Source organism: the organism of the source record quoted next, unplaced genomic scaffold (assembly GCF_019419815.1).
Source record: "Pyrus x bretschneideri cultivar Hongxiangsu unplaced genomic scaffold, Pyrus_bretschneideri_v1 Contig21, whole genome shotgun sequence".
Taxonomy (NCBI): domain Eukaryota; kingdom Viridiplantae; phylum Streptophyta; class Magnoliopsida; order Rosales; family Rosaceae; genus Pyrus; species Pyrus x bretschneideri.
In genome coordinates, this window is record NW_025999513.1 from 3843071 (window position 1) to 3864162 (window position 21092).

At 39.6% G+C, this 21092-nt stretch overlaps 4 protein-coding genes across 6 annotated transcripts; 3 read left to right on the forward strand and 1 right to left on the reverse strand.

Annotated features, from left to right (window-relative positions):
- Window positions 1-61: 61 nt before the first annotated feature.
- LOC103930825 (hydrolase 3-like) lies at window positions 62-571 on the forward strand. Its single transcript, XM_009340211.2, has one exon. It carries the CDS (start codon window positions 62-64, stop codon window positions 569-571), a length of 510 nt encoding a protein of 169 aa, XP_009338486.2.
- Window positions 572-3776: 3205 nt separating this feature from the next.
- Window positions 3777-4454, forward strand: LOC103930801 (40S ribosomal protein S16). Its single transcript, XM_009340172.3, has one exon. It carries the CDS (start codon window positions 3832-3834, stop codon window positions 4267-4269), a length of 438 nt encoding a protein of 145 aa, XP_009338447.1. The 5' UTR covers window positions 3777-3831; the 3' UTR covers window positions 4270-4454.
- Window positions 4455-7795: 3341 nt separating this feature from the next.
- LOC103930802 (RAN GTPase-activating protein 2) lies at window positions 7796-11591 on the forward strand. Of its 3 annotated transcripts, none has more exons than XM_048584388.1 (2): window positions 7796-8178; window positions 9542-11591. In XM_048584388.1, the coding sequence occupies exon 2, from the start codon at window positions 9553-9555 to the stop codon at window positions 11182-11184; it is 1632 nt and encodes a 543-aa protein (XP_048440345.1). In that variant the 5' UTR covers window positions 7796-8178; window positions 9542-9552; the 3' UTR covers window positions 11185-11591. The 3 variants fall into 3 exon arrangements, with proteins under 3 accessions (XP_048440345.1, XP_009338449.2, XP_009338448.2); XM_009340174.3 differs by having other exon boundaries at window positions 7796-8119; window positions 9529-11591; XM_009340173.3 differs by having other exon boundaries at window positions 7796-8119.
- Window positions 11592-12168: 577 nt separating this feature from the next.
- LOC103930803 (probable ATP-dependent DNA helicase CHR12) lies at window positions 12169-21092 on the reverse strand. Its single transcript, XM_009340177.3, is given in 16 exon segments — window positions 12169-12663; window positions 12665-12838; window positions 12840-13046; window positions 13048-13238; window positions 13640-14000; window positions 14002-14243; window positions 14412-14565; window positions 14655-14862; window positions 16484-16699; window positions 16903-17162; window positions 17726-18082; window positions 18726-18875; window positions 19298-19486; window positions 19720-19784; window positions 20395-20554; window positions 20870-21092. Coding segments are annotated over 16 exon segments (3252 nt in total). The 5' UTR covers window positions 21047-21092; the 3' UTR covers window positions 12169-12522.

The following is a 21092-nucleotide window of genomic DNA, read 5'->3' on the forward strand; positions in this document are numbered from 1 at the left end:
AAATAGCTTCAGAGCTCCTCCCCCTAATCAGAATATACAAAGACAGCCGGTGGAACGCCTCATGGGCTCTCCCTATGTGCTCCCATTCCCTCGTGACCCTGAAATCAATGTCTCTGACATCACCATCTCACAAAACCCTAGCATCTCCTCTCGCCTTTACCTCCCTCCTCAAAACCAAAAATATCAACAACCCAAAAACCCTATCCCCGTCTTGGTTTACCTCCACGGTGGTGGGTTTTGCTTTGAATCTGCCTTCTCGTCCGACTACTACCGTTTTCTCAATCGCTTGGTCTCGCAAGCCCAAGTCCTCACCGTCTCAGCCGAGTACAGGCTCGTCCCGGAAAACCCATTTCCCATGTGTTACCTACATTGCTGGGATCGATGCTTTTCAATGGACTCTTCCCACAAACCCCACAAAGAATCAGATGCTAGCAATGCTGACAAAGAGCCATGGTTGGTCCTGTCTGGTAGTTTTGATAAATTGTACATTGGTAGAGACAGTGCAGGAGGAAACAGTGTGCATAACGTGGCTATTGTTAAGCTATATCAAATGATCAAACATATACTGTAATCCTGTATATTGAATCAAGAACAGAGAGAAAGAGAGACTAGAGAAAGAAGTTAGAGAGAGAGAAGAAGAACAATCTGATATATTTTCTTAATTGGTAAGTAATTACATGAGATAGTCTTATATAGAGCTACAGATAACTAACTAACTAATACAGTAAGATTATGACAAGTGTCACAATCTAAAGCACTATACTCTAACATCCCCCCTCAAGATCATGCTTTGAGGAACCAAGCATGAGATTGCAGCAATGAGTTCTGAAAAGAGGACCACTTAACCCCTTTGTACGAATATCGGCAAACTGCTCTTGTGAAGACACAAACTATACTGATAGTTGTTTCTGTGATACTCTTTCGCGAACAAAATGCACGTCTACTTCTATGTGCTTGGTCTTTTGATGTTGAACAGGATTAAAAGACAAGGCAATTGCTGACAGATTGTCACAAAAGAGTACAGGTACACTAGGTAGTGGAATGTGCAAAAATGCTAATAATTGTTTGATCCAATCCAACTTTGCTGAGGTAAATGATAACGCTCGATATTCAGCTTCGGTTGATGATCTGGAAACAGTCTGTTGCTTCTTAGAGGACCACGAAATTGGATTGTTACCCAAAAATACCACCAACTTAGTTGTAGATCTCCTGTCATTAGGGTTCCTTGACCAATCAGCATCACTAAAGGCCTTTAACTGCAAATTTCCTCTAGAATATGATATACCAAACTGCATTGTGCCCTTCAGATATCGTAATATACATTTAACTGCAGTAAAATGGGACACCATTAGATTATGCATAAACTGACAGACTTGTTGCACAGAAAAAGTAATATCTGGCCTTGTGAAAGTTAAGTATTGTAGAGCCCTCACAATACTTCTATACAACTTAGGATTTGAATAAGGTTGCCCATCCTCTTTGAGTAACCTGTTGTAAGGGAGATATGGTGTATCACATGGTTTAGCTTCAAACATTTCAGATTTAACCAACAGATCCTCAACATATTTGGTTTGTAACAGAAACAAATCAGTTGCAATTTTAGTGATTTGAATCCCTAAGAAATAGTGAAGTAACCCCAAATTCTTGATATCAAACTTAGTAGTAAGAGCACTAATAACCTGTGTAATTGCACTAGAAGCACTGCCAGTTATAATGATGTCTTCCACATAGAAGAGCAGTACCACAATCTCATGACCAACATGCTTAACAGACAAGGATGAGTCAAAGTATGTGTTTTCGAGTCAAAGTATGTGTTTTCAAATCCTAAAGAGGAAGAAACTGAGTGAATCGTTCATTCTAGGGCCAAGGAGCCTGTTTTAGCCCATATAAGGATTTAGACAGCTTACACACTAGATGAGGATGATTTGGATCTTCAAAACCAGGAGGTTGAGACATGTAGACCTCCTCTTGTAGGATGCCATGCAAAAATGCATTTTTGACATCTAATTGTCTAAAGGGCCAATTGAAATGTGTAGCAAGAGCAAGAACTAACCTGACTGTGGTAGGTTTCACCATAGGGTTAAAAGTTTCCCCATAATCCAATCCAGGTTCTTGACTGAAACCCTTAGCAACTAACCATGCTTTGTGTCTGGCAATAGACCCATCTGAGTATCTCTTAATCTTGAAAATCCATTTACATCCAACCAGGTTCTTGTTTGCTGGTAAGTGAACTAGACTCCAAGTGCCTTGCGCATGTAAGGCATTAACTTCTTCTTGCATGGCCTTTAACCACACAGGGACTTTGATTGCAGACTTGTAACTAACTAGTTCAACCAAGGACATATCAGTTCCCCCAGAGTCCTGAACACTTGCTAAGAGAGCCTTCTTTTTAATAATCCCACTTTTGAAAGAGCAATTAGTATTTGCATAACTGATCCTCCCACATTGGTAACAAAAATCTTGCAACATATCATATCGAAATTCCACCCAAGTATCCTTATTATTCTCCGTTGGTAGCCAACAGCCAATGGTTAAGGGGTTTATGGTATTAACAACTAACTTCGCCCATAGAAACCCTCGTGCTTTGGATGGATTCTCAAATTCCAAAAATTCACCAATTTCCTTAGAGAGGCGTCATACATTAGTTTCTGAAGTGAGGCAGAAAGGCACCCCCCCTTCCCGAATCTGAACCCAAAAAGGAACCATTTCCATCTTTATTTCCTCCAAGGCAAGTTCTGGAGGCCATCTGTTTACAGAGAAGTTTTGTTTCATCACTGCCCACGGTACCTAGCTGAGGATCTTTGTTGTTGTACTTTCATCTTGGACTGTTATGATAGAAGTATTATCCCCGACCCGTTTGACATCAACCTCCCTAAGCTCTTTCCAAGGGGACCGAAGAATGTTTCTAACACCCCACTTGTTCAGATTTCTGGTAACTAGGGCCACACCAACCAGTTTGACCCCATGTTCCATAGTCGACAGATCCATGGATTTTTCCAAGTGAACCACCAATTCATCAACATCTTAATGTGCCATTTGTCCCTCGCTATGACCTATGCCTTGGACCATTTGTACAGAGGTGTACAAGAGATAGATTGTAGAGGCCCTACCCAAATGATCTTTTGAATGGTTGTTTTTACTTTTCCTCTCAGCTCCTCTCTGTTTTGTCTGTTTTTTTAGTATAAAGACCACACATAAAATTGTTGTTGGAAAATACCTTATCCCTGTGAAAAATGAACTCCTAGAGCTTTTAATTTCGGATCCAAAAGTAGTTGTATCCATCTTCACCTTATTAATTGCTAGAGCTATTATGCTTTCATCTTGGACTGTTATGATCGAATGTGTCTAAATTCTTAATATTCTCGTTACATTTTCGTCTTAATCCTCAGTTTGCATTGAGAATGCTCCATCTACATCTCGTTTAGTTGTGTAATCCAAAAAGAAAGTGACATCTACATCTCAACTAGTCAATTTTAATGGATACAGTAATATGAGTGGCATTTGCACCATGTTTTACAAAATCCAAATTAAAAGTTGCATGCGTTGGTGTGAATTATTCATAATTTTACAACCCAACATAAAGTATGGGCCTCTAAAGATGGGCCGGATGGAAACAATGTAATGGCTCAGTCCAGAAAAAATACATTTTCCTCGGTACCCATCTCACTGTTGCTTCACAAAACAATCTCAGCCGTCCAATCAACCAAAAACCCTATCTCTCTCTCTCATTTAAGATGTCCCGCACTTCCGTCTCGCGCCTCCAAGCTCGTAGCGCGCAGAGACACACAGAGCCCCCAGGAGAGGAGACCCCAAACCCTAGAGAGCAACACCATGGCGGCCCCAGCTATCGAGTCCGTGCAATGCTTCGGTCGGAAGAAGACGGCGGTGGCAGTGACCTACTGCAAGCGCGGACGCGGCCTGATCAAGATCAACGGCTGCCCAATCGAGCTCGTCGAGCCTGAGATCCTCCGATTCAAGGCCTACGAGCCGATCCTGCTGCTCGGACGACAGCGCTTCGCCGGCGTCGACATGAGGATCCGAGTCAAAGGCGGAGGCCACACCTCCCAGATCTACGCCATCCGTCAGAGCATCGCCAAGGCCCTCGTGGCGTTTTACCAGAAGTACGTTGACGAGCAGAGCAAGAAGGAGATCAAGGACATCCTGGTCAGGTACGACAGGACTCTCCTCGTCGCTGATCCCCGGCGCTGCGAACCCAAGAAGTTCGGTGGTCGCGGTGCCAGAGCCAGGTTCCAGAAGTCCTACCGTTGAGAGTATTGCCCCTTTTTCAATTTATGTTATTTCTATCGCTTTCGTATCGAAATTGATCTCAATCGGTGTTTTGTTTTAATTCCTAGTTTTAATATTTGCTATGGATTTTGAAAGTGCTCTGGATGTTTATGCTTAGTTATAATTTGGTGATATTTTGAAGAATGATTGAATGTTTCCGGGTTTGATTTTTCGGGTTTTTGATTCTTTGCTTAGAGAATGTTGCTCTTACTGTAGTTGATTGAGGCAGGGTTTTTGCTTTGAGATTTAGAAATAAACTTAGGCAAGCTTTTAACGTTAGGCATCCTTTTATTGCTTAGGTTTAGTGAACCTAATTAGCTTATTCGTTGTTATGAAATTACAATTGAAGTTGTAATTTTATGGAACCAAACTTGGAACAGGATGCCGTATTTCTCGAATCGGGAAAAAACATGAACCAAACATGTTTAGGGTAGTTGGAGTTAGGGTTGCAACTCAAGCGGGTTGGAAGGTCAACCCAATCTTAACCCAACTTTTACAATTCGGGCTTGGGTTCAGGTTGGATTTGGATTTCATTTGGGTTTAATTGGGCTAGGGTTTAATTGGGTTAGGGTTTACTTGGGTTGGGTTTGGGTTGCCCAACTTTTTCAAGTTTAATCTTGCAACAACTTAGTTTCCAAGAATTCCTAAAAAAATTAACCAAGTAGCATCAAAGCTAGCTAACTCTAATTTCATAAATCAATCTACTATAAAGCTTAGGATTTAGAGACTATGAATATGGGCTAACTAATCAAAGCCTATTATTCCCTAAAAGCTTAAGTAAATTTTAAAGGGTAATTTATTAAAAAATTATTAGAAAGGGCATTGGTTTTTGGACTGGCACACTTGGGTGTAGTATGAGCAATAATTGATTTGGGTTACAATTTGGTTAGATTGGGTTTGGTTAGTTGGGTCAGGTTGGGTTGGGGATGGACGGGCAAATGATCAACCCAACTCAACCCAATCAATGAACGGGTTGAAATTGGGTTGGGTTCGGACGGGGTTATAACTAAAAAAAAAACCCGCTTGTTCAGGTTTAAAGTCGGGTTGGACATTGGCGGGTTCAGATTGGCCCAACCCAAGTTGCACCCCTAGTTAAGGTTAGGGTCAATTGGGTATGATTTTCATTTGATCTTTGCCCTAGAAGAAATTGGAAATGCATTTGCTTATTGTAATGTTCAAACCCTGATCTTGGGTTTTATAGCCGCAGATGGTATAACCAGCTTCTACTATCCTTCTAACCTTTGCTTTAATTGGCCTAGGTTTCTTGCTCAGTTTTCGAAATGCTAATTTTTGCATCTGCCAGTGCCTATATCGTTTAATTGCCTTCAATAACGAAGAGCCATTGTCTGATGATTGCATTTTCATGTGCCTAACGAAGTTCTTTAGAAATTTCTGGGAAATCTTGATTAGGTATCAAAGTTCACCTCTGTTAAGTAGCCGTTTGATCAATCTCAACTGGACTTTCTGACCCATCAGAAAGTTGGAACCCAGAGTTGCCCAGCTCATCCCCCTTGTTCTGCGCCACCACCCTTACCTCTACCCCACCATCTCCCCAAACCTTGTTCAACCCCAACCGGCCCAAACACATCCACCCAAAGAATATAACCAACTGGCCACTGTACCTCTGAATAACTTGTCTACTGGGATATCGGTTAGAGGGAGCATCCCAGTAGATGAAGTGTAAGTAACGCCTCCAGACATCCAAAGCAATCGTTTCCCCTTTACTTGAATAACAGAAATCAATCAACGAGTTAGCAACTGTTTTCTGTGCATAAAGGATGAAGAGGGAACGGCGCATTCATGTCATCGCTCATGTAACAATGCTGATGACGGCCTTGCCAAAACATGAAATACATTTCACCCACTGCAAACAACACCCAAAAATTATAGTTATCAACCTGTTAGGCATGTTTTGGAGACCATATAAGAGAAAATTCATCTAACCGATTCAACGACAACTTTCGGTCACTTGTAAACGCGCCCTCGCATCATTGCATTGCTGTGTACGTACTACGTGTACTCATTTGGACGATATCCCTTCTCGATCATACCCTTGTTCCTTTAGATCGCTGAAATCCCGTAAACCCTGAAGCCCCTTTCGCTTTCGTTTCTTACACACCTAATTGATTACCTCCTGATACGTATAATTATCTAGGACACGGTTCTTTGCAATTGGTGCAGGAGTTGGGACACTAGTATATTGCTTCTACTTACAAAACCCAGTTATCATGAATTTAGTGAAAGCAGCATTTCCAGGGACTAGTCCATCTACCAAAACCTGCCAAAGATCATAACCTCTTTCAAAACCTTGTTATCAACCGCCTCCTGAATGCTTCTTTGCAGCATTGTAGGCCTTAGCCGTAATCGTTCAAATAGGAGGGGAGATAATCTTACACCTTCTTTGGTGCTTCAAAAGCTCAGTGAAACTAAATGAAGGGTACTTGTGTCTTAAGGCGGTTATAAGAGTGGCTTATGTTGTGATCTATAAATGCCACAGTTGTAATTACCATCATCAATAGAAAAGATTGAAATTCAGTTACACCAAACTTTCCCTCTCCTTCGATTGCTCCCCTTGTTCCTTTTAGCTTGTTTCTCAAAAACTTCAGAAAAGTTGGCAACAAATGCACCTAACGGATAGTCCCACGAGTTTAACATTTTAACTGTTTTCAACTCCTCGTTATCAATGCGTGGTCCTTGTTTCTAAGCCCCTTCTTGGAGAAAACTAACCCACTTGGAGTCCTGTTATACGTATTTGTATAGATTCATTACTGCTTCATAAGCAAAGCTTTTTATGACATGTAGTTGGAAAAGCTACTACTTTTATTACCTACGACTCCCAACACTCCTATATAGTGAGCTTTTCTTGTACCACACAAAAATCAACATTTTACATCAATATTGTGTGCTTGCCCCAAAGCACACAATATCTTATTACGTGGATCGGGTTATGTTATTTTAACTCATGCACTATAGGCTTGTCATGCTAACTCAATATGGTTGCAACCTAGAGATAGAGAGGGAAGGGTGGGTGAGCATGGCCATGGGAGGCCACCAATACCGGTGGAACGGGTAAAAGGATGGTTTGGGTTTGGAGCTGCTGCCGTTATGCGTTTTTTTTTTTTTTTTTTTAATTTTTAATTTTGTTTCCAATAGTTGATTTATCTAATTTCATGTGTTTCCTTGTAAAATTTGGTTTGTCATTGTAAATATCTCGCTGACCATTCTTTGGCAGTTGTTACGTATATATAGAAAAACTCTTTTAATTTTATCGTTGAAATGAGAATCTAACCGCGTAACTTTCACCTGCACGTATGGAATATTACTGTTGAAAAGATAAGCCCTCGCTTTTTTAAAATTCAGATGACATGTACTCATTGACCGCCAATTCCATAGTATTTCGAATTTTAAAGTATTTATAGTAAATATTTTGTACATGTATTTCCAAACGTATTTACACTTTTCTTTAAAAGCATGAAGAAAGGGGGAAGAACATTGCAACAAACTCATTTTTGCGTCTAACAAAAGAAGAAGGAAATTGCCAAATAATACTACTCTCTCTGATTCAGTTTGGCAACCAAACCCTATCCGCATATGTCACATTGCTATCTTGCCTTCCAAACATCAAAAGTAGCGGCCGGAAACGCACATGATAATTGACACAATGTTCCCCTAAATATTTATAAATCCAAAATACCTACACGCACTCCGCTGCCCTTAATTTTCAGTTTTTCCCTCCACTCTCTTTTCCCTCTATTGCTTTCTTCCATTTCAGAGCTCCGTTTGAATCTCTGAAAATCCCAGAGTACCCAGAAAGCGGGAGAGAAAAAGAAAGGTACCCATCTCTTTCTCTTCAACTTTTGCTTCGGTTTTACCCACTTTTCCAGTTTTAGGGTAACGTTTTGTGCTTGATAGTCTGGCTTTAATTTGAAATTTATGAAGCTACTGAACCCCATTTCGTTTTCTTTGACTGATTATCTGTTCTGGGTTGTTTTTTGTTTTGCTTGGAGGGTTCAGATTCATTTGGGTTTATATTTGATTTCTAGTTGATAATTTTATATTTGTTGCTGATTATATTTACTGTGGAAGTTTGAATCTTTGTGGGTTTTTATTGGTAGTTCTTTGGTACCTTGACATTTATCCAATAAATAAGTTCATGACATTGGTTATTTGACAGTTTTATGTTTAGTTTTGGAGAATGGGGTTGGTTCAATGAGATTGTTGGATCCATCGGCTATAGCCAAAATTACAGATATGATTTTTTTTGTCGTAATATATATGAGTGTGCATTGGAGATGAGAAAAGAGAGAATGAATGACATGGTCTGCAGTGGAATCAATCCCGTGGCCGGGGACTGCAGGGCTGTAAACTTTTGGATCTAGTATGATAATTGGATAATTGAGCAGCCCAGTGAGGTTCTCTCTTTGGTTTTTATGATCTGTTGTGAGTGTGCCGTATTGACCGGTTTCAATTTTTTATGATCCTTCTAGATGGAGATTGGACTGGAGTGTTGTAGGGTGAAAAGTTATCCGAAAATAATGGAAGGGAAATTTTCCGTATGGTGATTCTTTAATTGTATGATAATGTTTTCAATGTTTTAGATTATAAGAAGCAGAAAAGTCACTGCTTCACTTTATCATTTGCATTTCTTGACAGGTACCTTTTACCAAATGGAACTGTGAAATTTCCTCGTTGTTTTGGTCTGAGTGAAATGTCCTCTAAACCCTCTGATTGCTAGAAAGGGGGGAAAGGGAGGGGGGAAACTGAAGAAACTTCATTGGTAATGCTTATTAAGGGGCAACATAACATATGGGGAATCTATATATATGGGAAAAAATTGGTTAAAAGTTAAAAATGAAGTGAGTTGCATGATAATAGTTATGAAGGTTTTAATTGTGTGCTTTAGTTTTGTTTGCGTTACAAATTTTCTCCTCCCGTGAAGAGGAAGAGAAGTTCTATTGCATCATTGTTATTTTCTAAATTCCGAGTCTCTTTCGCAGTTTTTAGGTCAATAATTATCATCTGCATTTATTAACTTAATTTTTTTTCTGTTGTCAAGAATTATGTTGGGTAAAGGATGTTGTTTCTGATATTATAGGAGTTTTATCTCTCATATCCTGAAACATTCATTTTGAAAATTCTTGATGGTTATCATTTAATATCTTGGAACTTTATATGTATGTCATAAGTAGGTTGCTTATCTTTTCATTTTAGTGTTTATGAGTGTCATTTACATAACCGCAGCCTGCAATTGTAGGTTTTGTTGCAATGGATGCCACAACTCTGAATTCAGAACGTCGTCCATTTTCAATTAAACTATGGCCTCCTAGCCAAAATACAAGGAAAGTGCTTGTGGAGCGGATGATAAACAATCTTAGTTCTAAATCCCTTTTCACTGAGAAGTATGGCTGTCTGAGTAAGGAAGAGGCTGAGGAAAATGCAAGACGAATTGAGGATGTCGCTTTTGCTACTGCAGATCAAAACTATGAAAATGAACCTGATGGGGATGGAAGTTCTGCAGTGCAGCTTTATGCCCGGGAATGCAGTAAGCTCCTGCTTGAAGTTCTCAAAAAAGGACCTAGAAGCAAGGAGGACGGAAAAGTGACATCTGGTACCACACCCACTGAGACCTTGTTTGATATATCGAAGGCCCAACGTGCTTTTATAGAGGCTGAGGAAGCTGAGGAGCTTTTGAAGTCACTGAAGGAGCCAGGGAACACTTACACCAAAATATGCTTCAGCAATAGAAGCTTTGGTCTCGGAGCAGCCCGTGTTGCTGAGCCCATATTGGTTTCTCTTAAGAACCAGTTGAAAGAAGTTGACCTTTCAGATTTTATAGCAGGAAGACCAGAGGCAGAAGCTCTTGAAGTCATGAATATATTTGCCGCTGCCTTAGAAGGTAGTGTTTTGAAGTATTTGAATCTCTCCAACAATGCCTTGGGTGAGAAAGGTGTTCGGGCTTTTGGGGCACTCCTGAAATCACAAAGTGACTTGGAGGAACTCTATTTGATGAATGATGGCATTTCAGAAGAAGCTGCTCGAGCAGTTTGTGAGTTGATTCCTTCCACAGAGAAGCTTAGAGTCCTCCATTTTCATAATAATATGACAGGAGATGAGGGGGCAATTGCTATTGCTGAGGTTGTCGAGCGTTCTCCCCTATTGAACAATTTCCGTTGCTCCTCCACGAGGGTTGGCTCTGAGGGAGGAGTTGCCTTATCTGAAGCACTTGGGACTTGTACCCATTTGGAAAAGCTGGACTTGCGGGACAACATGTTTGGTGTAGAAGGTGGAGTCGCATTGAGTAAAGCTCTTTCCAAGCATGACAATTTGACAGAGATTTACCTTAGTTACTTGAACCTAGAAGATGAGGGTGCAGTTGCAATTGCCAATGTTCTCAAGGAATCAGCTCCTGCACTTGAAGTCCTTGACATTGCTGGAAACGACATAACAGCTAAAGCTGCTCCTGCTATAGCAGCTTGTATAGCAGCCAAACCACATCTGGCCAAGCTGAATTTAGGTGAGAACAGCCTTAAGGATGAAGGCACTATTCAGATCAGCAAGGTGTTGGAGGGCCATGCGGAGTTGCAGGAAGTTGATTTCAACACCAACCAAATCAGAAGAGCAGGGGCTCGTGCTTTGGTGCAGGCTGTGGTTCAGAAGCCCGGTTTTAAGTTGCTCAACATCAATGCAAATTTCATTTCTGATGAGGGCATTGACGAGCTGAAGGATGCATTCAAGAAAACTCCCGACATGCTTGGATCTTTGGACGAGAATGACCCTGAAGGAGAAGATGACGATGATGAAGATGAAGATGACGACAAAGAATCTGGAGAGGGCGAAGGCAATGAAGATGAATTGGAATCAAAACTGAAAAACCTTGAAGTTGGCCAAGAGGAATAGAGGTCCTCTCGTATGTCTAGGTGTTTTTCTCTTTCCTGATTAGGGTCCGCAGAGTTAATACCCTCTTTAACATCAATTACTGATGAGGGTATTTGCAGCTTTTAGGAAGACTATTGAATCTTATTATGCATCAGTTGGCACCAGCTGTTTCTTAGAGCTGTGTGATGACGGGTGTTCGTAGAATTGGGTTTAAATTGCTTCTTTTATCGTTGTGTAGTCAGTTATCATTGTTAGTTCCTGTTTTTTGTGATAGATGTGGCTCTAGTTGATTTCTGATGTTGCTATGTATGAGGGTTATTCTGGATATTATTTTATGCGACGCAGCAAAGCATTGCTGCTGGTGTTAGAACAGAATATATCATTCCAATTTTATCGGATGTCTCCCTAGAGGAACTGTTAGAACGAAATATGTGATATTATTACTGTTAAATGACGTGATTTGATGATTCTGATTTGGCTTTGTTCCATGAGTGAAAAGGCTTTGTTCTCTTCTCTGAGAGGCTTTACTCATGGAAGTGGAGCACAGCCTTGATGCTTTACTCCTTACGGTTGTTCTTTCCCACATTGTGTCTGCGGGTTGTTGCTTTAAACGCATGCCATTTACTGCTAGTAGGTTTGTTCGCTCGTTTAGGACTACTTCTATAGGAAGCACTTTTTATCGTAAGTATTTTGCTCAAAGTGCTTTTATTACAAGCACGTTAAAATTTTTATGAAAGTACTTGTAAAAATACTTGAACTTGGTTCGTGAAGAAGCGTTTGATTTTCAAAGAAGGTTTCTTTGACCTATAAAAAATGTTACTTTTGTACCATCATTTCTACAAGAAAGATGGTACAAATACATGGTAAGTGTACAGTACTCATGGCCTATAAGCATTTTTAGCTTCATCAGCCAAAAGCCATCATAAGCGTTTTCTATTCTTAAAAATCGCTTTCAAAAGCAATCACGTAAACTTACGAGGAAGAAGTTTCTGCTTGTAAAATAACTTCTCTGAAACGGATGCAATCTCTAATTAATTGTAAACCAAAAGATTATCAATTTATACATTTTCCTACCATAATTCTTCTTTGATACATTATCCTACTGAGCCTGACAAAGAGATCGGAATGTGCTATCGATAATTCCGAGCTCATAAAGTTCACGCTGCTGCTCTACGTGCTGGACTTCTTACAAGAACCAGAATGTATGGAGGTTAAGTCAGTGTCACCCATGACCAGATCAGTCTACAAAGTACGTGAAGCATTTGCGTAAACTGAGCAGCTGCAAGCTGGTCAATGCTCAAGACCATGTACAAGACAGCAACTACAATCATGCTCAGGTAACTAGCTGAGCCAATTCGATTAAGCCCATCCATTTCCTCTGACATTGGCATTTTGCCCTCTGCCATCAGAGGATGAACTTGGGTTAACATAGCTTGATCTCTTCTTCCGATGTATCTTGAACGTCAAGATGGGCCCATTCAAACCACTTCCTCCAGCTGCAGTGACTTTCGTGTTTCTCTATTTTAGGCCCTTCAGACTTGTGTCTCTTCGAGGCTGGGGTCAATGCGTAGGTATCTTCACTATCTCCCTCTCTCACCAATGGACCATTTGGAATCAATTTTGTAACTTTTTCCTCTGTTCCTGCATTACCACTAACTAATACAACGCCATCTGATTGAGCAGTGATTTCTCTTTTTTACTCTGCCTGAAAGATTCGATATGTCTGCTCCATTTTCCACAGCTTTCATCCACTGTAAATCACTAAGGCCATCAGAATAAGACTGTACCGCCTTTCTCCTGCGCTTTCCTGTGATACTGCCACTGTCAAAGCCTTTCGTAGCAATTTGCTTATCAGGTGTTGAATATGCCCACTCAGGAACCTCACTGGTCTTCCATAAGGCGAGATCTGTAGTTCTCTTTTCGCCTTCTATCCTCGTCCATTTTCTCAAACAGCCAGAACTCCTCTTCTGATCTGGCAGCAAGGCGGTTGATTTCTCGCTCACTTGGCACATCTGCCCCAAGCGATCTTGTACCCTTGCGCATGATTTCTTCCAACATCTCTCTTCTGTCCTGAGCTGCAAACACAAGGTATATCTTTTGTCAGAATACAGCCATAGTGGAGCAGAAAATAAAGAAAATGAGTTTATCTTAACCGTGCAAGGTGCAAGACATCCCTTCCCTTCAATCTCTGATGCAATTTACCGTGAGTGAAAAAGGAAACACAGTTTTGACCTTGTAGTTTATGCGGCGTTCAACAGCAAGCTCAAGATCGATAATAGTTGCAACTCAGTGCAGTGGTTCTGACTTTGGAACGACATGCATGTGTATTATGAAACTACATTTGTACGAACGTGATGCATGTGTAGAAAGCATGTGCAGGCAACGTAATAAAGCAGTCAATAAAACCTAGTTCTTTCTTGCTAGAAGTAATGACATTATAGCAGAAAAAATTGCATGAAATTGAAGTACAACCAACCTGTGGAAGTTGTATTAAACAGTCCAGCCTGGATGACCTTGGCATCTATGCCCATCTTCTGTTTAGCACGCTCTAAAATTACTTCTTCAATCGATCCAACACTAACCAACACAAATACCCTAACTTCTTTCTTTTGACCTATACGATGAGCCCTATCCTCTGCCTGTTGGTCCATCTGGGGATTCCAATCACTGTCGAAAATTATTACCGTATCTGCTGTTTGTAAGTTCAAACCAAGGCCTCCTGCACGAGTGCTCAAGAGAAACATGAAATAAGGAGAGTCTGGAGCGTTGAATTTCTTAAGCAGAGTCCCTCTTTCCTCAGTTTTTGTTGAACCATCCAGTCGAAGATACTTAAAGTCAGTGAAGTTGCATATAAATTTCAAGAATGTCCATGAGACGAGTCATTTGTGAGAAAAGCAGGATTCTGTGCCCCGCTTTGTAGAGTTTTGGGAGTAGACGATCAAGTAGTTCAAACTTTCCCGATGCCCTGATGATCTCCTCCTTGCGCCACATGTTATAATCTCCCACAAAAAGGTATGGGTGGTTACAACACTTCCTGAGTTGCATTGTCAGGTTCTGCAAGCTCTTTGATTTTCCAGAACCTACAAACAAGTTATCATCAGTAAATTATGACAGAATAAATAATCATTGCAATTTTAGACTGCTTTTCAAGGACGTTAACTATCACAATGTTTCAACCTAGATTCAGGTAAGAAGAATGGTGAAACGCATTAACATTAATGTAGAGGATTTCCAACAAAGCTACAAACCATTATCGAGCCCAACTCTGCCCACATCTGTAACTTGCTGATAGTATACTTTCTGCCATGCTGACATGTCACATTTCAGTATGACTTGAGATTTTCCAGGAAGGAACTTCTCCACCTCATCTTTTTTCCTCCTTAGTATGAAGGGCCGTATAACCTACAACATAAAGAAATTCTTCAATTTTTTTTAGAAAACAAAAAAGTCCACAAAACCAAAATAAACAGAAACTGGGAGCAAAGACCCACATGATGTAGACGGCGAATGATCAATAGCTGTTCTTCATCGGTAAGAGAAATACTGCCCCGATCCGCAAAAGGTGCATTAAACCAGTCCTCAAAATTCTGAACTGAATTAAAAATGTGTGGGAGAAGGAAATTAAGCAGGGACCACAACTCCTGCAAGCTATTCTGTATTGGGGTACCAGTCAACAGAAGTCTACGTCGCATATCGTAACTGTGTACAAGTAAAAAATTCAATTACAGAACCCGTCATATTATAAAAAATAAAATGTAGGAAAAAAAGAAACCAGCAGACAGTAACCAAAATACCTGTCAAGAACTCAAAGGATAATAGATTATTAAATTTATGGAACACAAGTCATTTATGTATTTGCTAATGGAGGCAATAACTTGCATTTAATCTTCATAAAAACTCAAACACTATTGAACCTATAGGACCGAGACTTAGTTCAAACTTGCATCAAATCAGTATACCAAGACTTAGTTCAAACTTCAAATATAGGACTGAGACTTTCTTTTACCTGAACAGAGAAAGCCCTTTGCAAAGTAAACAGTCTCAGTTCACATTTCATGAGCGTAGGGAGCCTACGAAGTAGGGACAAAAAACTACGCCACACCCTCAGAGAAAAATCACATTGGTATTATTAGATTTGTTCATTAAATCATATGATGACACAACGGAGAGCAACCACCAATTTAGACAAGTTTAGGAATGCTCTGGCTGCCGTCAGATACATTTTAGATTTTTACATGATCTGCACGAAAAATTTGTTTCTTTCTTTGTTTCTTTGGAAGTACATTGATGATCTCAGTCCAATTTTACAACCAACCTTTAAACTTAACCACAAATGTATTGTTACAAAGCAGCATTCCCACAAAGTTTAAGAAGATTTTTTTAGGTATGGGCAAAAGTACGAGCAATCGGAAAACACCCAAGTTAAAAATATTCGGAAAGAAGAAAAAACGGGACAAAGTTTTTCTTTTCATCTTTAAAGTTTGTTCACCCAAAGGTAGGATAAACAGCTTTTTTGAATCATCAGATTAGGATATAAATAGCTAAACAGCAGCTTTCTGCCCATCCAAAAACAGAAAATAAATAAATCCTTTTTTTTAAGAGTAAATTGTAGCAATGGTCCCTCAACTTTAATCAAATTGGAGCAATGGTCCCTCAACTAAAAATCCATTATCATTGGTCCCTCAACTTATCAAAATGTGTAGCTAAAGTCATTTTCATCAATTTTGTCAAAATTTTGTCAAAATAAGTTATGTTGGAATGACCATTTATATAATAAGGGTCCCTCAACTCATCAAAGTGTGTAATTATGGTCATTTTCGTCAACTACATCAAAAATTTTGTCAAAACGAGTTATGTTGGAAGGACCATTGCAACAATTGAGTTAAAGTTAAGGGACCATTTCTCTAGTTGAATTAAAGTTGAGGGACCAATGGTAATGGATTTTTAGTTGAGGGACCATAGCTGCACGTTTTGATGAGTTGAGGGACCAATGGTAATGGATTTTTAGTTGAGGGACCATTGCTCCAATTGAGTTAAAGTTAAGGGACCATAGCTACAATTTACTCTTTTTTTAGAACGAAAATTTTTTATTGCCATAAATTATTAAACTACTCAAGGAGTGGACAAGATGACCACCATTTGGAAAGCAAAAGCATAAAATGAAGCATCGAAGCAAGTGTTCTCACACTTAAGAGGGGCGATAACAAGGTTAATATATAAGCCCTACTGAATTGGTAAAAAACAAAAAATTGAAAGAAGAAACATAGACTTATATAAAGCATCAAAAGAAAATAGGCTTCTATTGGCATGTAGCACGTACCCTGCAAGTGTTTGTGCAAGAGCACACTCGTGATTCTTCAATCTATGCCCTTCATCAACGATCAGGTAGTACCAGTTGATTTTTTTCAAAAATTGTTTATCCCTCATAATAAGGTCATAATGTGTGATCAACACATTAAATTTTCCTTCCCCTGATAATTCTTCTTTCATTGCCTTCCTTTCGTCTTGACGTCCGTCATAAAGAACGGCAGCAATACTGGTCAAGAAGAAAATACATAAATGATCCATTATAATTCTTCTTTCATGTTATCATGAATGTAGGTAGGTATATATCATATCTTTATATGTATATATACACAGAGAGAGAGAGAGAGAGAGAGAGAGAGAGAGAGAGAGAGAGAGAGACAGAGACAGAGACAGAGACAGAGAGATCACTGTTTAAGGACCCTGTAAACATACCTAGGAGCCCATGTTGCAAATTCATTAACCCAATTAGGTAGTACGGCCTTCGGTGCCACTATCAAGTGGGGTCCAGTAACACCCTTGTTTTCAATGAGATATGCAATCAATGATATAGTTTGTATGGTTTTACCCAAACCCATCTCGTCAGCCAAAATACCATTTAAATTGTTATTGAACAAGGAAACCATCCATTGTAGGCCCTCAACCTGGTAAGGTCTTAATTCTCCACCTTGAAGCATGGAGGGTTGCTCAGTCACCTGTTGAATTTAATTATTAGAAAATCCTCTACTCCAAAGCACTCAGCAATTCGAACATTGTCACAAATAGAACTTTTAAAAAGCTTTCAATTAGATCACAGGGAAAATGAGCCAAATGGACCACCCCTTATACTAGTTAATTCATACGCATAACCCACCCACATACAATATAATAGCCAAGAAACTAACAATGAAAGCATGGTCGAAGGCCAAGGAAATTCCCAAAGAAGGGTCTATTCAATATCCTTAAGACAAAGAAAGCATATGCCTGTCTTACAGATTAAGTAATTCAAGCCATGTTGCTCATTTGATTAACATGAGCTTTCATAAATCCATAAAGTTCACAAAAAGAACTTCCACATGAGTGATTTGTGTCTTAATTTTATGCTAAGACCTAGGAAGCCCAAATTAAAGCTGCCAAGGTCTGATACCAATACCATTCAAGAAAGTAGTTAAAACAAATAAATTATAAAGGTCAAATTGTACAACAGTGGAATATAAACAATGGAGTGAAAAGGATAAAAGAAAACTATAATGGCAAAGAATAACACTTTATCTTTTACCTGTTCCTGAATAGAATGGATGGCTGAGTTATATTGCCGCTGACCTTTAAGCAAGTCACTACTGTCATCATTACAATCAGAATCAATGAGCTCCACATCTTCTTCCAACTCAGTCAAATCACCTTCAGAGTCTTTCATTTCTTCGGTACCCTCTAAATGTTTAGAATCTTTCTGCCGTTGAACAGCAGCTCCCAAATTAACGAGGAGTTTATTTGTTTCTTCAAGAAGCATTGTCAGCCTTTCATTCTTGCTCTCCTTAACCATTCTCATGTATGCTTCCTGATCATCAGCCTTTAAGGCTTGGAACCTCAATTTCTCAGCCCGTGTGGCTCGTTGTCTTTGCTTTCCATGCCAACTCTGTCAAAATAAGATAATGATAAAAGGACTCTTTCACCATGAATATGTAGTAAGAATAGCAATCACCTTATTCCATTCCAACATATTTTGTATTAGTTCAGGCCCTTAATATAACAAGTCCTGTCTTCAGGATGTAAAGAAGATTTAAAAGACTGCTGTTTTGATGAAGTTGGGCTCACATGTGATCCCTTTTGCTTACGAGATCCTCACTTAAAGCATCTCTGATACAGATGTATACATATAATATGGGTGTGTGGGTATGTATATGTGTGGGGATGTGTGTGTGTGTGTGTGTGTGTGTGTGAGTGAGTGTGTACAGTCATCACCTACTCCTTGGGGAGCATGAAAATTTATGTTTGCGAGCTATTGGATCAAAATCCAACAGCTAACATACATTCAAAAAATAAAGTACTTTATCCGGATTCAATTATCAGTTGCCGGATTTCAATCTAATGGTGAGCATGGATATTGTGCCTCATCACTGAGTAGGAGATCAAGATTGTGTGAAAGATAAGGACTGTTCCTAGGTCTCTTCCAAAACTGAGCATGAAAATCCTTGATGAGTTTATCCCAATACATTTAAACCGAGACACTACAGGTGAAGGGAAAACACTAATAATTATGAAAAGACAAAAAAGCATACCAGGACATGATCATTCCTCTGTTTCCGACGTTTCATAGAAGCCTGAATTTGCAATTGGTATTCACGAACAGCATTAAGTATTTCTGTAAAGAATTTTCTTTTCCTAGTCTCGATATTGTTCTTCTCCTCCTCTTCTAACCTTGAGAGGCGCTGCATCAAAGGTATGCTACTGTATCAGCAGCTTTCAGGATGCACTGATGCACTAAACATACATATAAAAAATTATGAAATGCCCCAGATATTTTATAGCCTTCATGTCAACAAAATTAAACCTCACGTTTACTCGTTATTAACACCAAAAGAAGGTAGCCTGAAAAAAAACAAGGACAGCAATTTTGGCACTTCTCTTATCGCCATATGCACACCAAACTGAATACTTTACAATTTCTTCTACATTCACAGGCGGAGTGCCTAAGACTAAAAGAGGAGTGTTAAAATTACTAGCCAAATACAATCAATCAAAGACTGCCACCCCATTCTGTCAATTCTATGTTACTCTAAATACCCAGATTTCATTATCCCCATCGAAGTGTGACCATTTCAAATAAGTAAAGCATGTATTAGGATAGAACCTCAGCATCTCGTTTCTTCCTGAACTGATCATCAGCCTCCATGGCAAAAGCATCTCCAACACCATATAGTGGACGACGCAATCGCATCATGCCCCAGTCAAACAATGTTTTGTCAGGATGCTCACAATGCATACGGAGTGAGTATTCTGAACTCACTTCAGAGCGAACCTTCTTTTGCAATTCTGCAAGCTGCTAGAATAGAAGTCCTTGCCAACAAGGACATATGCATATCATCCATCGGTACCAGAAAATATAAAACATAACATTCTGAATAACAATCACAATAATGACTTTTTCCGTTGTATATTTTAGGAAAATGGAAAATGCTAACAGGTACATAAAAGTTTTTGACTCACAGGCAAAAACAAAAAGTGTCCTTCTGAAATGGAAATTTCAAAATAATTTCAGTACATCAAGTTTACCTTTAGCCCATAGAGTTCGAGCAAGCACTTTGTCTGCAGGTCCTCTCCTCTACTTGAAGGTAATTCTGATTCAAAATCAGTAGTAAGGCTAGACAAAAACTGCACATAAAAACACTAACGGGACTCCAAAAGCAATTTAGAACGCTACTCATAGGGTTGAAGTAATAATTTCTGGCTGATCATTGAATTAAGTACATTACTGGTTAAAACATGGCCCAAAGGTGCAAAAACGATGTGGTCTTCCAATTAAGTGCAATGCAGTTTAAGATATGAACAGATGACCACTATGGTTCTTTTGCAGGAAAAACTTGCAGACCCAAGACCTAGTCTAACCTGACCCAGAGGTCACATTATAATCAAATTAGTAACTTTCACATCTACTTTAAAATGTGGGTGAGAGGACAGTAGCCAACCAGATCAATCATAAAAAATATTCAACTTTTCCTTCTTCTTTTGTTCTTTCTTTCCTTCACATTGTTTGAATGCGCAGAAATTTCTACATACAACAACTAGGAGCCTATTGATAAAACATTATATCGCCACTCTACCAAACATACAAAAGTGCTATTAGATGCTGAATAAATATCATTCATAAAGTTTAGCAGGAATGGCAAATGAGCAACGGAATGTGAAACACCAGTGATTAGTTCTCATGAAATTGTAAAAGCTAGTCACCTTCAAGTTCGGTTAACCGATGCTGAATGTGGCTTTCATAACGTTTTTGTTTCGATTCTATTAATGAAGCACCGGAGATGAAATTTTGACGTTGTTCCAACAGTGCATCTCCAAGGTCTGCTAACAAATCCTCTTCTAAAGCAGAACTATGAGGGCCATCCTGCAAGCATTACATATCTCAAAGTTACTAAATTTCGAATCAACGAAGCAAAAAGATAAACAAAAACAAGCTGCAAAAAAAAAAAAAAACCCCTTCATATTCCAGTGAACAATTTAAATTGAGTTAACACATAAAGGTCGAAACTTTTTCCTCCAAAATCTCATATTTCACAACCTTCAACCAAACCCTGAAATCGAAACGAACCCAAACCGCTAATTCACACAAAAAACCAACCCAAGACGCCAAATTGGCAAGAACCCAAGAACCAAAACCCAAAACTTGGAAAAGCCAAAAGGGAGTGGGAAGCAACCGTACCAAACCCTCGTCACCGTCGAGAAGGGCATCCGGGGCGCATTCATAGATGGAAGAAACGACGTCGAATAGGTCGGGAGGGAGGGGGAGGTTGCGGGAGAGGAGGTTGAGGGCGCAGATCAGGGACTTGGTCTTGTGGACGTGGTCGAGGCTGGCGCTGCTGCTGTCCAGCTCGGCCATGGGGGACCTTGGCGGGAGAGAAAGAACGCACGGACCCCCCCTCCCA